The following is a 13,503-nucleotide window of genomic DNA, read 5'->3' on the forward strand; positions in this document are numbered from 1 at the left end:
GATGTAAGGAGGGGCAGAAGAGTGTAAAGCTTTAAAAGTGAGGAGAAGAATGGAGTGTGAGATGCGGGATTTGATCGGAAGCCAGGAGAGGGATTTCAGCAGGGGAGACGCTGAGACAGATCTAGGAAAGAGTAAAGTGATTCTGGCAGCAGCATTTAGGATAGATTGTAGGGGAGACAGGTGAGAGGCTGGAAGGCCGGACAGCAGGAGGTTACAGTAATCGAGACGGGAGAGAATGAGGGTCCGTCAGAGTTCTTGCAGTCGAGCAACAGAGGAAAGGGCGTATATTTGTAATAAACAATTTTTTTGCTATCTTATGAATGTGAGAGGAGTCGTGTGACCCCCCCTCGGCAGCGTGCTTGGGCTACTGGGTGAATGATAGTACTTCCAACAGTAATGTGGAAGGAGGAAATAGGGACAGGTTTGGGAGGAAGTATGAGGAGCTCTGTTTTTGCTATGTTAAGTTTAAGTCGGCGGAGGGTCATCCAGGATGATAGCGCAGAGAGACATTCAGAAACTTTAGTCTGTACAGCAGGTGTAAGGTCAGGGATAGAAACGTACATTTGTGTCATCAGCATAGAGGTGATATTTGAACCCAAGAGATGTGGTTAGGTCACCTAGAGAGAGTGTGTAGAGGAGGAGGTGTTTGCAAAAGAGACACAAAGTACGATGGGAGAGGTAAGAGGAGATCCAGGATAGAGCTTTGTTACGAATGCCAAGTGCATGGAGAATGTGAAGGAGAAGAGGGTGGTCCACGGTGACAAATGCTGCAGAGAGGTCGAGTAATATGAGCAGAGTGTAATGACCTCTGTCTTTGGCAGCATGGAAGTCGTTATTTAATTTTAGTGAGGGCTGTATAGAACGAGTGGCAATCAAAGTACAGTCATGTAAAAAAGAAAGTACACACACTTTGAATTCCATGGTTTTACATATCAGGACATAACCATCTGTTCCTTAGCAGGTCTAAAAATTAGGTAAATACAACCTCGGATGACCAACACATGACATATTACACCGTGTCATTACTTATGTAACAAAAATAAAGCCAAAATGGAGAAGCCATGTGTGAAAAACGAAGTAAACCTTATGATTCAATAGCGTGTAGAACCACCTTTAGCAGCAATAACGTAAAGTAATCGTTTTCTGTATGACTTTATCAGTCTCTCACATCGTTGTGGAGGAATTTTGGCCCACTCTTCTTCTTTACAACGTTGCTTCAGTTCATTGAGGTTTGCGGGCATTTGTTTATGCACAGCTCTCTTAAGGTCCCGCTAATTGTACTGTCATGAACTTTAACATTTAACATGCTAACTGAGGCCTGTAGAGCCTGAGATGTAACTCTTGTTTTTTTTTTGCAATTTCTCTGAGCATTGCACGGTCTGACCTTGGGGTGAATTTGCTTGGACGTCCACTCCTGGGAAGATTGGCAACTGTCTTGAATGTTTTTCCAACTTTTGAATAATCTTTGTCATTGTAGAGCGATGGACTTTAAATTGTTTGGAAATGGCCTTATAACCCTCCCCAGATTGATGGGCAGCAACAATTGCTTCTCTATGATCATTGCTGATGTCTTTCCTCCTTGGCATTGTGTTAACACACACCTGAATGCTCTAGACCAGCAAACTGCAAAAACTTCGGCTTTTATAGAGGTGGTCACACTTGCTGATGATCAATTAATCAAGGGCATTTGATTAGCAGCACCTGTCTGCTTCTTAGCATCTTAATTCCTATGGAAGCAGTAAGGGTGAACTAATTTTTTCACACATAGCTTCTCCATTTTGGGTTTATTTTTGTTAAATCATGACACGGTGTAATATGTTATGTGTTGTTGTTCATCTGAGGTTGTATTTACCTAATTTTTAGACCTGCTATGGAACAGATGATTGTTATTATGTCCTGATATGTAAAATCATGGAATTCAAAGAGGGCGTACTTTCTTTGTCACATGGCTGTATATCTAGGTATTCTAGATCTTCTAAATACATGTTCTTTAGGGGAAAATGAATGAGCCTTATCAGAGCACAGATGGAGATGTTTGGGCCTCTGGTCAGGGACACAGTTGGAGCCGTCACGGTTTCCGTAGCTTCACTATCTGATTCTGGTGGAATTGTTCCTGACTGCGGGAATCTAAAAATAAGTGAAGGCCGGAGCCTCTCACGTGTGTGTGTGTGTGTCTCCTTGTATGGGGAGGAGAGCAGCGCCCCTGACCTGTCAGATTCAGGGGGTCTCTGATTGATTTTCTATTTGTGGCAGGGCTGGTGTGTGCGTGTATCTCTTACCTGTAATGTGTTTAGCGGTTTATATTGGGCTGTACGAGGAGTTATGGGGAGTGGTTATATGGAGTAATAGGAAGTTTATAATGAGCGGTTATATGGGGCAAAAGGAGGAGTTATGGGGAAGGGTTTTATGGAGCTGTAAGGTGTTCTAGGGAGGGGTTATATGGAGCAGTAAGAGGCGTTACAGGGCCATAAAAGGCGTTGTAGGCAGGGAATATATGGAGCATTAAGCGGGATTATATGGGGCAATAGGAGGTCTAGGGAGTGGTTATATAGGGCAGGGGGGGGAGTGCAGCGGTTACAGAAGACACATTTAAATTAAATGCTGGGTGAGGCGTGAGGCATCAGTAACTACCTTACGTGCCCTCTGCCGGCTCTTCAACGACGCGTCGCCATGGTAACGCAGCGTCAAATGATGTCACATGACATGATGCGTCATTTGACGCAGAGTCCTGGGAGAGAGGGGGGCTCGCGGGCACTGGGGCTGCCAGGCAGGGGGACCCAGCTCAGGCACTGTGCACACCCCTGATATAAAGCAAGAGGATGAGATATAGTGAGCGGTTATATAGGGCAATAGGAGGAGGTTTTGTTATCAATAGGAGGATTTATAGGGAGAGTTTATATGGAGCAATAGACACAGTTATAGGGAGAAATGGGGGGAATTAAGGAGTTAATAGGGAGCGGTTAAATGGAACAGGAAGTAGTTGTTGAGCAATATATAAGAAAAGTCCGACTCCCTGCAGAAGGTGCCCCCACCTCATGTGCCCCCACCTCGTGTACTTTGTGATTAAGTGCAGGGCCGGAGCCTCCTGCCCCCCTCATTCTGTGGGGGTTTCCTGTTTCCGCCCCCTGACCCAAGCTCTATTATGATTTGTGTTGTAATGTCCCCCCCTCCACATGCCCTCACTCTGCTGAGTCAAAGGAGCTTCCTCCATATCCTGCCTCTGGCACAGATGGGGTGAACCCTTACTTTTTAAGGGGACACCCTCCCATTGGTTGCAGGGGGGGAGGGGGGCTTTTAGCCCGAAGCCACCTAATGTCAGTTATATTTAATACTTTGTGAAAAAAAGTATATATTTTTTTCAAACAAAAAAGGATACATATGTTTCCATGGTAACAGGCACTTTTTTTTTACACACAATCTTTACCTTATCTCTTTAGTAATAATACTTTAGCACTTGCATTTACCAGCAAGCCACTTTAATTATTTTTTTTACTTTAACCCCTTCAGGGACAGCATCACAGTCCATGTTACCCCGTAGGCACTGTGTGAAAGAATAACCATGTCCCCAAGAGCTTACACTCTAATTGTAGGTGAACACAGGAGGGAAAGGCTCTGTTGCACTGTCAAGAGTGCAAAGTAGGAAAATATTAATATATATATATTTATATTATTTTTTTTTTTTTTTTTTTTGCTCAGACAGATAGTATTGACAGGTGTGTATTCTGTGGTAAACTTGGAGTGTAAGCTCTTGGGGCCAGGGATTCCCTTGTCCTAATGATTCCTTTTTATACCCGTAGCTCTTATTCCCATCATTTCTAATATTATGTAACATGTATTACTGCTGTGGCGCGCTATGCAAATAAAGGTGTGTGTGTGCGCACGCACGAGGTGCAGATGGCACAACATTAACCCTGTTCTTGCCAGAGCAATGCATAGGTGCACCCTGCCTGCTATGTCCCAAGTTAAAACATTGCCCCTCCCCCCCTGCGTGTCCCCTACATGTGTCACCGCTGCATGTTACACAAGAACGGAGGTGCTGCATTCCTTCCACAGCAGCTCACACACTGAGGCAGCAACGCTGCTCTGCTTCCTTCACACTGCCGGTACTGTCCTTGTTTGACCAAACCTTGGGATTGAGCAGGACGGGGGGGAGGGGCGGGGGGTGCTCCCGTGAGTGAGGATTGAGCAGGACGGGGGGGGGGGGGGGGGAGGGGCGGGGGGTGCTCCAGTTAGTGAGGATTGAGCAGGACGGGGGGAGGGGCGGGGGGTGCTCCAGTGAGTGAGGATTGGCTCATATCTCCCAAATAATTCTGTCTGAATGTTGTTGGGAATGGGGGTCATTATAGTGTTTGTCATGATCTACTCACACTTACTTTGGGCCTTCTCGAAAGTGTACACACACACACACACTCACACACACTTACTTACTTTTCGGCAAGACATGTTAGGCCGCGATTTCTCGCGATGCGCAAACAAAGTGCAGCGCTGATACGGGCCGCTCATAGAGCGCGTGATGCAGAGCGACCGGCAGATTTTTTTTTTCAACAGACCTATTTTGTGGTTTTTTTTTGCGCGTCACGTGAGCGGTTCAGCCAATGAGGGCGAACCAGCCTGGTGACGCGTCTGCCACGCCTCCCCAATCGCCTCCATCTTGGTGCACCCATCACTAGGGCAACAGGTGCGCGTGAGACGCCATGCGCCTACTATAATCTTAGCCTTAAACTGCAACCGTGGCATCAGAAGCATAGATTGTAAGCTCTTCTGGGCAGGGAGTGTCTGTAACAATCCTATATGCTGCGGGCCGTGCCCTGTACTGTCACTGGGAAGCTGAGAGTCCCACTGGAGAAAAGGTGTGTGTGGGGGTGGGGGTGGGGGTGGGGGTGTGTGTGTGTGTGTGTGTGTGTGTGTGTGTGTGTGTGTGTGTGTGTGTGTGTGTGTGTGTGTGTGTGGTGTGGGGGTGGGGGTGTGTGTGTAGCTGTGCCGGGCGATCCTTCCTCCCGCGTAATGTCGCATGTGAAAGTGTGCGCCCTCTACCGCTGCTTTTTAAAACGTTGCAGGTGCCAGGGTAGCATTTCTTTCCTCCGGACCATCTGAAATCTGTTGGGTGACCTCCCCCCACCTCGCAGACTTTTGACCAGAGCTATATATAAAACCCTGCTTGAGCGCTGGCGACAGATGGGAGCAGGTGGGAAGGGGCCTGCGCCTTTAAGATAAGTTAGGAACGCGTGTGGTTAACCCATTCCGTGCCGAAGCCGCTTGCAATGCATTAAACCGCACTGGCATCCATTGTTCTTATAGTGCTGACAGTGTACGCAGAGCTGCGCATAGAATTTTGCGGTAACAAGGATCCCCTGCTACCCCCACCCCCCCAAAGAGCTTACAATCTAATTTTGGCGTCTGTGGCACAGGGAGGTAAGGCAGCTTGGTCAAGGTCACAAGTTGAAGATGGCATTCAACCGGGTTTCCCCCACTTCAAAGACCACCATATTACCACTGCCCTATTTTGGCTGCCAGAGGTTTCAGTAACAGATGGGTGCAGTCATACCCCCTCTTCTCTATCGCTCCCCCTGCAGATGTTGCAGGACTGCCCGAAGGCGCGCCGGGAGGTGGAGCTGCACTGGCGGGCGTCCCAGTGCGCGCACATCGTGAAGATTATCGACGTGTACGAGAACCTCTACCAGTCGCGGAAGTGTCTCCTTATTATTATGGAATGGTGAGGAGGGGGTCGGGATAACATTTTCGACAGTGTCCCCCGAACCTGGGAGGGCACAGGGACTGGGGGGGGGGGCATGAGAGCTACAGACAGGGGCATATTGGGTGGGAGGGAAGAGAGGGAATATGAGGTAGGGTGGAAAAGGGGAACCCCGTTTCTGAGATAGAAGGCACTTTTGCAGTGTTTAATTACAGGGATCAATTCCACATTTTCTTTCAAATCTGACTTTCTGGGGTAACCCCCTCCCCCCCATCCCCTAGCAGCCATGGGAGAATAGGAGTGCGCTCGGACTAAACACTTGCTTTTTGGGAGACGTGTCTAGGGTTGGGGAACCACTGATTCTTCCTAGACACACGGGCTCCCCTCTGCTAATGTCTCTTCTGTGTGTTCCAGTCTGGATGGTGGGGAACTCTTCAGCAGAATCCAGGACCGTGGCGACCAGGCCTTCACACAAAGAGGTATGGGGGGGATTGTGGGTTCTGTACCTCCTGCAGCACAATGCAAAGCACCTCGTTAATAGAAAAAGGGGAGGGGGTCCCCAGTACTCTTGGGGAATAACGATCATAGCAGAATAAAATGATCAGGAACAAGCTTTTTTTAATTTTTTTTAGGAGGGGGTGGTTTATTTATGGTAATAAAGTACCCAAAAATAAAAAATGAATCACGGTGTCGTATGAGCTCACTACAGAACACCACACGCGTGTATGCAGTGGGTGACATGTCACAATCTGCAAATCACGAGTTGCATGGGGGTAAATAATAAGTATCTTTGAAGGCTCCTGGTGCTTTGGCCAGCCCAGTACTCAGTATAAATGAGAAGACAATAAGAACAGTAACAGCAAGAATGCCATGCAAGTCTCAAGATAAGATGCTGTTCTCAGAGTCCCCCTCGTGTGGCGTTGTAGGGTGGCCTTATATCAGGGGTGCTCAACTCCAGTCCTCAAACCCCCACCATCTCCCACAGGTCAGGTTTTCAGAATATCCCTGCTTCAGCACAGGACTGAGCCTCGGATTGAGCCACCTGTGCTGAAGCTGGGATATCCTGCAAACCTGACCTGTTGGAGGGGGGGTGGGGGTGGGAGGAGAGAGAGAGTCTTGAGGACTGGAGTTGAGCAGTGTAGTGAGTAGCGAGGGAGATACTCACCTCTCCTCCATGCTCACGTATCTAGTCTGGATATAAGTTGTTTTTTTATTTTAAACTCCATTTTTATAAATTTTGAGTGTGGGCACAGGGAACAAAAAAAGGACTGGAAGGGGTACAGGAAAGAAAATTAAGAAAGGGGGGAACAGTCCGATCGAGACATATAATACAATAGCGGTAACGAGTTCATAAATTTGGTAATAGAGCAATTATGACACTTAATGGTTCTAAATACTAATTACTGGCGCCGCCTTGTCACCTCCCCCCCCGGAGCCAGAGGGACCGAAACATCTGTTACCCATGCCCAAAGCAAGCAGGGGACCCAGATGGCACACCTGCCAGATTTAATTAGAGCATACCTGTACGTTCGTTTAGGCTCGGGGTGCTAGCGGAGAGAATCCAAGGCTGCCACACCCTTAGGAACTCCCCACAGGAGTCATTCATGATGCCCGACCGCTTTTCCATATGCCAGATGAACCACGCCTTAATTTAATCTTGGGGTGGAGGGGACCCCACTCTGTTTCCATACCATGGACAAGGAGCTTGTTCTCTTGTCTGGACAAGTTTTCTATGGGTCTATTCGCTAAGAAAAGCCAGGGATCCATAGTTGTATCTAGAATGAAGGATTCTTTGAATCCAGGCCCTGACCTTTCCCCAAAGGGAGGAGGCGCAAGTTATTTTTAATGGCAGGAACCTGTTCTAATAGGATAAATGAGCTGATTGACATATAAAAATAATATACAATCGGACAGACAGAAGTGTTTTTTTTTGAGACCATTTACATTTTCATAGTAAACAAAAGATTTGGATGCTGAGCGCGTCCCCCCCTCCCCCCCTCTCTTCCCCCTCTCCCCCCCCCTCTCCCGCCCTCTTCCCTCCCTCTCCTCCCCCTCTCCCCCTCCCCCTCTCCCCCCCCCTCTCCTCCCCCTCTCCCCGCCCCTCCCTTCCCCCCTCTCCTCCCCCTCTCCCCGCCCCTCCCTTCCCATTGCCGGGCAGCTGAGCTCTCTGGCAAATTATCTGATTCATTTCTATGTGTTTTTTTGTTTGTTTTTTGTGTCATAAGTATGGGCCATTTAGTTAAATCGTTTGGCCAAGACATGTTAAGCTGCAGCCACGTCCAGGTAAACCCCATCAGCAGGTCCCACACGGCCAATGCTATTCTGTGTCCTTTGTACAGTACTTACACCATTGCTTGACGTGGTGGCAGCTTAACATGTTTTGGTCCAAAGTTTGAACTAAATTGGGAGTGCTCAAGGTCAGGTTTTCAGGATATCCTTCAGCACAGGTGGCTCGACTGAGCCTCTGATTGAACCACCTGTGCTGAAGCTGGGATATGCTGAAAACCTGACCTGTTTGAGGGAGTATGAGTAGCCCTTGTGCATTGCGGCCTCTTTGTTTACTGTTGTATATTTGAGGTCACTTTCCCAGAAAACCTCCAGTTAGCACAATTACATGTATAATACTGCGGGACTGGGTTTTGGGCATATGTATGTATTATAATTTCACACACACCACACACACACCACACCACACACACCACACCACACCACACACACACCACACACACACCCCACACACACACCACACACACACCACACACACACCACACACACACCACACACACACCACACACACACACCACACACACACCACACACACACCACACACACACCACACACACACACCACACACACCACACACACACCACACACCCCACACACACCACACACCACACACCACACACCCCACACCACACACCACCCACACCACACACCACCCACACCACACACCACCCACACCACACACCACCCACACCACACACCACCCACACCACACACCACACACCACCCACACCACACACCACCCACACCACACACCACCCACACCACCCACCACCCACACCACCCACCACACACACCACACACCACCCACACCACCCACACCACCCACACCACACACCACACACACACCACACACACCACACACACCACACCACACACACCACACCACACACCACCCACACCACACACCACCCACACCACACACCACCCACACCACACACCACCCACACCACACACCACCCACACCACACACCACCCACACCACACACCACCCACACCACACACCACCCACACCACACACCACACACCACCCACACCACACACCACCCACACCACACACCACCCACACCACCCACACCACCCACACCACCCACACCACACACCACACACACACCACACACACCACACCACACACACCACACCACACACACCACACACACCACACCACACACACCACACCACACACACCACACCACACACACCACACCACACACACCACACCACACACACCACACCACACACACCACACCACACACACCACACCACACACACCACACACCACACACACCACACCACACACACCACACCACACACACACCACACACCACACACACCACACCACACACACCACACCACACACACACCACACACCACACACACCACACACCACACACACACACCCTGAAGTGCTGAATTTTCTCACCAATCCTACTTCATCCCCCACCTAAAATAAATAAATGTAGTGAGTTTGTAGCAAGAGACAATATCTCAATTGTGGCTACTATAACCAGTTAAACCCATGGGCTATTTGTCATATGGACTTTTCTTTTTACAAATATATATTTTTTATTATTATTATTATTATGATAGTATATGTAGTATTATTATTATTCTCTTTCAGAGGCATCAGATATCATGAAAAGTATTGGCGAAGCCATCCAGTATTTGCACTCCATCAATATCGCTCACAGAGATGTGAAGGTACGCGGATATCCCGTCTTCTCTGGCTGATCACACTTTGCAGCTCCGACAAGGGGGGCAGATGTATCCACATAATAAATACAATTTAAAAAAAGAATGGGGTGTGTGCCGAGTACGCGCGTTGTAAGTGAAACTTCATCTCGTTTTGTGAGTGACATTTGTATTTTGATTTTTATCATTTTGTGTGATTTTAAAGACTTTTGAGAGTGACAAAATGCAAAGAAGTTTCACTTGGTACACGCGTGCTCGGAACCCCCCCCCTCCTTTTTTTTTTTTTGGTTGTTGGATTGGTTGCCAAAGGGTTAACAGTTCAGCCTAGTCAGTATAATGGTACAGGTGCATGCTGCACACCACAATAGAAAATCCGGAAGGCGATACAGTCATCGGTGCTCCTGCGCACGGATCACTGCCTGCAGCGTACCCAGGCGCCTGAGAAGGAAGACATCGCAGAGCACTGACGGATTTGCTAAAGTCTAATTTATTGAAGCCAAAAACGTACAACGTTTCCACCAAACGGTCTTTCTCAAGTGGCAGCGCCTCTTTATATCACTTGAGAGAGACCGTTTGGTCGAAACGTTGTATGTTTCTGGCTTCAATAAATTAAGAGTTTAGCAAATCCGTCAGTGCTCTGCGATGTCTTCCTTCCCTTCATAGTTCAGCCTGACATGACTAATCCGGTTACGTGTGCGTCTCCGTGAAACTGCAGTACGGTGCCTGTCATCTATAGTAGGGGTTGCTGGGACTTGCAGGCTTGACATCCGGCCCCTGAACTACAACTCTCAGAAGGCTGCGTGACGTCAGAGGGCACAGGAGCGCGCATGGCCACGCCCCCTGGTCGCAGAGCTTGCACTAAGGCCCGGGCCATAGAGGCGTGAGGCGATCCGAGCCGCGCTGACGCTGAGGCTCGCCTGCTGAAATCTGGGCGATTTCATGCCCATACAGGCGAGCCAGCGGGCGCGATCGGAGCCGGGGGGAGGTGGTTGGAGGTGGGGCAGTGACGTCGCTGGGCCAATCGCCCGCGACGCGTCGACGTCACGGCGCCGTGACGTCGACACTGCTGTGCTGTGATTGGAGGTTTTCAGCCGACAGCGCGCTGAAAAACAGCTTGGCGCTCGGCTGAAACCTCCAACTCGTCAGCACGCCTGCGGACGCTCGCGTGAGCCCCCTCTCAAGGCATCCTCATTGAGGATGCAGGGGCTCAGCGCGGAGCGTCCGCACGGCTCAGCGCGGCCTGTCCGTCTATGGACGCAGCCTAACCTGTGTTAATAATTGAAACTGGTGCCTTTACCAGCAGGTACAATATACATTTAGATCAGACCGGCACTCGTCAAAATCAAAATTTGCTACAAAAAAGTACATTCTCAAAAATAAATGAGATCAAGGCAAATAACTTCACAAAAAGTCTAAGTTAAAAAAATACGAGATACATAGTCACAACACGGATCTCCAAAGCTTTTGGGGACAGGACAAGGAAGCCCTTAAACATTTGTGTTGCTTTGGAGATCTGTGTCGTGACTATGTACCTCGTATAATAATTTTTATTTTTTTTACTTACTATTTTTGTGAAGTTATTTGCCTTGATTTCATTCATTTTTATTTTTTTTTGGTAAATTTTGGTAAATTTCCTTTTTTGCAGATGTAGCCACGTATGGAAGAAAACGATATATATATATTATATACACACACTGTCTGGAAGACGCAGTTTGGCACATCTCATTGGAATGTGCGCGTCGTGTATCGCCTCTTATTGTCCCTCCCCAAATCGCAAGGGGATGCAAACAACGCAAAAACTTTGATACGTTGACACAGATGCAAGATGAAAATGACGCACTTTGTGTCAATTTTTCAGCTATTTTCCCTGATGCATCACCCCCAGCATTTTTAGTTGTGTCCTACGCAGCTGTTTATTTAGTAAAAGATAACAAAATTTGTATCTATTATTTGGGGGGTTTTCCCCCTCATAACGCCTTCAGATGTGCCTCAAGATTGTGCACATAAAAAAAAGTGATATCACCAAAACAGTCCATTTTTATTTATTTAAAAAAAAAAAAAAAAATTCCACCCCAAAATAAAAATTTCTCTCTTAAAATCTGAAAACCTCCTCTACATGGGTGAAAAATGCGGTTTTGTATGAATTGAAGTCGTTAAGACACCTTGTTTGATGTTGTAGCGAACACTAATTGGGCTTGTGATCTTTGCAGCCGGAAAACCTTCTGTACACGACGAAAAGACCCAATTCTGTGTTGAAGCTCACGGATTTCGGCTTTGCTAAGGAAACAACATCTCACAACTCGCTGGCAACACCGTGCTACACACCATACTATGTGGGTGAGTAAAGGGAGTATGAGCCCATATTCCCGTTCAATGAGAATTGTACAGCAATGTTCTGCCATTAATAGAAATCATATTGACCGTAGTGGCTGTTTCATTGACATTGGTAAGAGCGTTGATATAATTGCCCAGTCTTTCCTGTGTCACTTCTGGGGTTGGGTTATCGTTCAGGGAGTAATTTTATTCTTGTGGAGACGTACAACAAATTCTGTTTTTGTTTTAGCAAAGCAGATGGGGAAAGATTTTGGCAAATAAGTTTAGTCTTCAAACTCTGTGGGGTTGTGGTCACATAGTGTCCTTGTCGCACACCCTTTCACATATATACACACATTTTAACAGCAAACACTTGTTGAAGATGTTGAATTGGGAACTCAACTGGATATAAATTAACAGTGAATATTTGTCGCCTGCGATTGGCATAGGGCATTATTTCTGTCAAGTCCTGAAGATCTCCCAGTATCCAATCTGAGAGCTCACTAAAGCAATTAGAAAGGTGGACCTCCATGTGCAAGACCAAAGTGATGTTCAACAAATGTATCAATTCTGCAAAGATCAAAATAGTTGGCGTAGAACTAGAAGTCAAACTCTCTACCTTTGCCATCAAGGATCAATGAATGGGAACAGAAGAACGAAGATGGGATTGAGTGCTTTTGGAAGAAACATGACAATCTTCCAAGGAAACCTTTCATTGTTCCGCCAAGTGTTCAACCAATGTATTCTGCCCGTGCCCGCGTGTGGTTCAGGAAACTTGGACCCTAAATGCAATGATAATTCCAGAACCTTCAGACAATTCTGAAGTTTGGAGAGATGTATGCTGGGTATTACCCAACGAGACCGGGAAAAAGAAGGAATAGGTTGGGAAGAGAACCCGAATCTGTGACATTGTGTGAACAGATTAAAATGGCAATGGGCCGAACTTTTCGAACTTATCGAAAGAAGAAATGAACATTGTACGAAGATCGTATTCTACTTCATTCCAAGGGGTATCAAAAGACCAAGACGACCAAAAGGAAGATGGGAGAAGTTAATTAGAAAATGTAATGAAGTAACGTGATGGACTGTCTTGCAACCGATGTACCTGGAAGGTCATTGGAGATGCCTTCATCCAGTTGTTGGTCGACCAGAGCTGAAGATGACTATAGATATCAACTACATTTCTAGTGTGTGCATATGTCTTTCACCAGGCCCAAGCTGAATGAGCGACTTGATACTGACTCTAAAAACAATGACACTGAGTTTGAATCAGCAGAACCTGGTTCAATTCCGGTGTCGGCTCCATGTGACCTTGGGCAAGTCATTTTATCTCCCTGTGCCTCAGGCACCAAAATCATAGATTGTAAGCTCATCTGGGCAACGACGGTGACTATAAAATTCTGTACTCTACTGTAATTGTGAAGCGCTTTGAGTCCCATTGGGAGAAAAGAGCTATATAAAATAAGTTCTTTATATAGCTCCCAAATCTCCATTCCTCTTGCCTAGCCCATATAAATCTAATG

General features: G+C 47.3%; 1 protein-coding gene across 2 annotated transcripts in view; it reads left to right on the top strand.

Annotated features, from left to right (window-relative positions):
• Positions 1–13,503, top strand: part of MAPKAPK2 (MAPK activated protein kinase 2) — a 28,117-nt gene that overhangs the window by 7,850 nt on the left and 6,764 nt on the right. For both annotated transcript variants that reach the window (XM_075615186.1, XM_075615187.1), the window contains exons 2-5: positions 5,574–5,713; positions 6,107–6,171; positions 9,597–9,676; positions 11,878–12,004. In XM_075615186.1, coding sequence (XP_075471301.1) covers positions 5,574–5,713; positions 6,107–6,171; positions 9,597–9,676; positions 11,878–12,004 — 412 coding nt within the window. The remainder of the gene's footprint in view (positions 1–5,573; positions 5,714–6,106; positions 6,172–9,596; positions 9,677–11,877; positions 12,005–13,503) is intronic.

This window comes from Ascaphus truei, chromosome 9, assembly GCF_040206685.1.
Source record: "Ascaphus truei isolate aAscTru1 chromosome 9, aAscTru1.hap1, whole genome shotgun sequence".
NCBI classification, from domain to species: domain Eukaryota; kingdom Metazoa; phylum Chordata; class Amphibia; order Anura; family Ascaphidae; genus Ascaphus; species Ascaphus truei.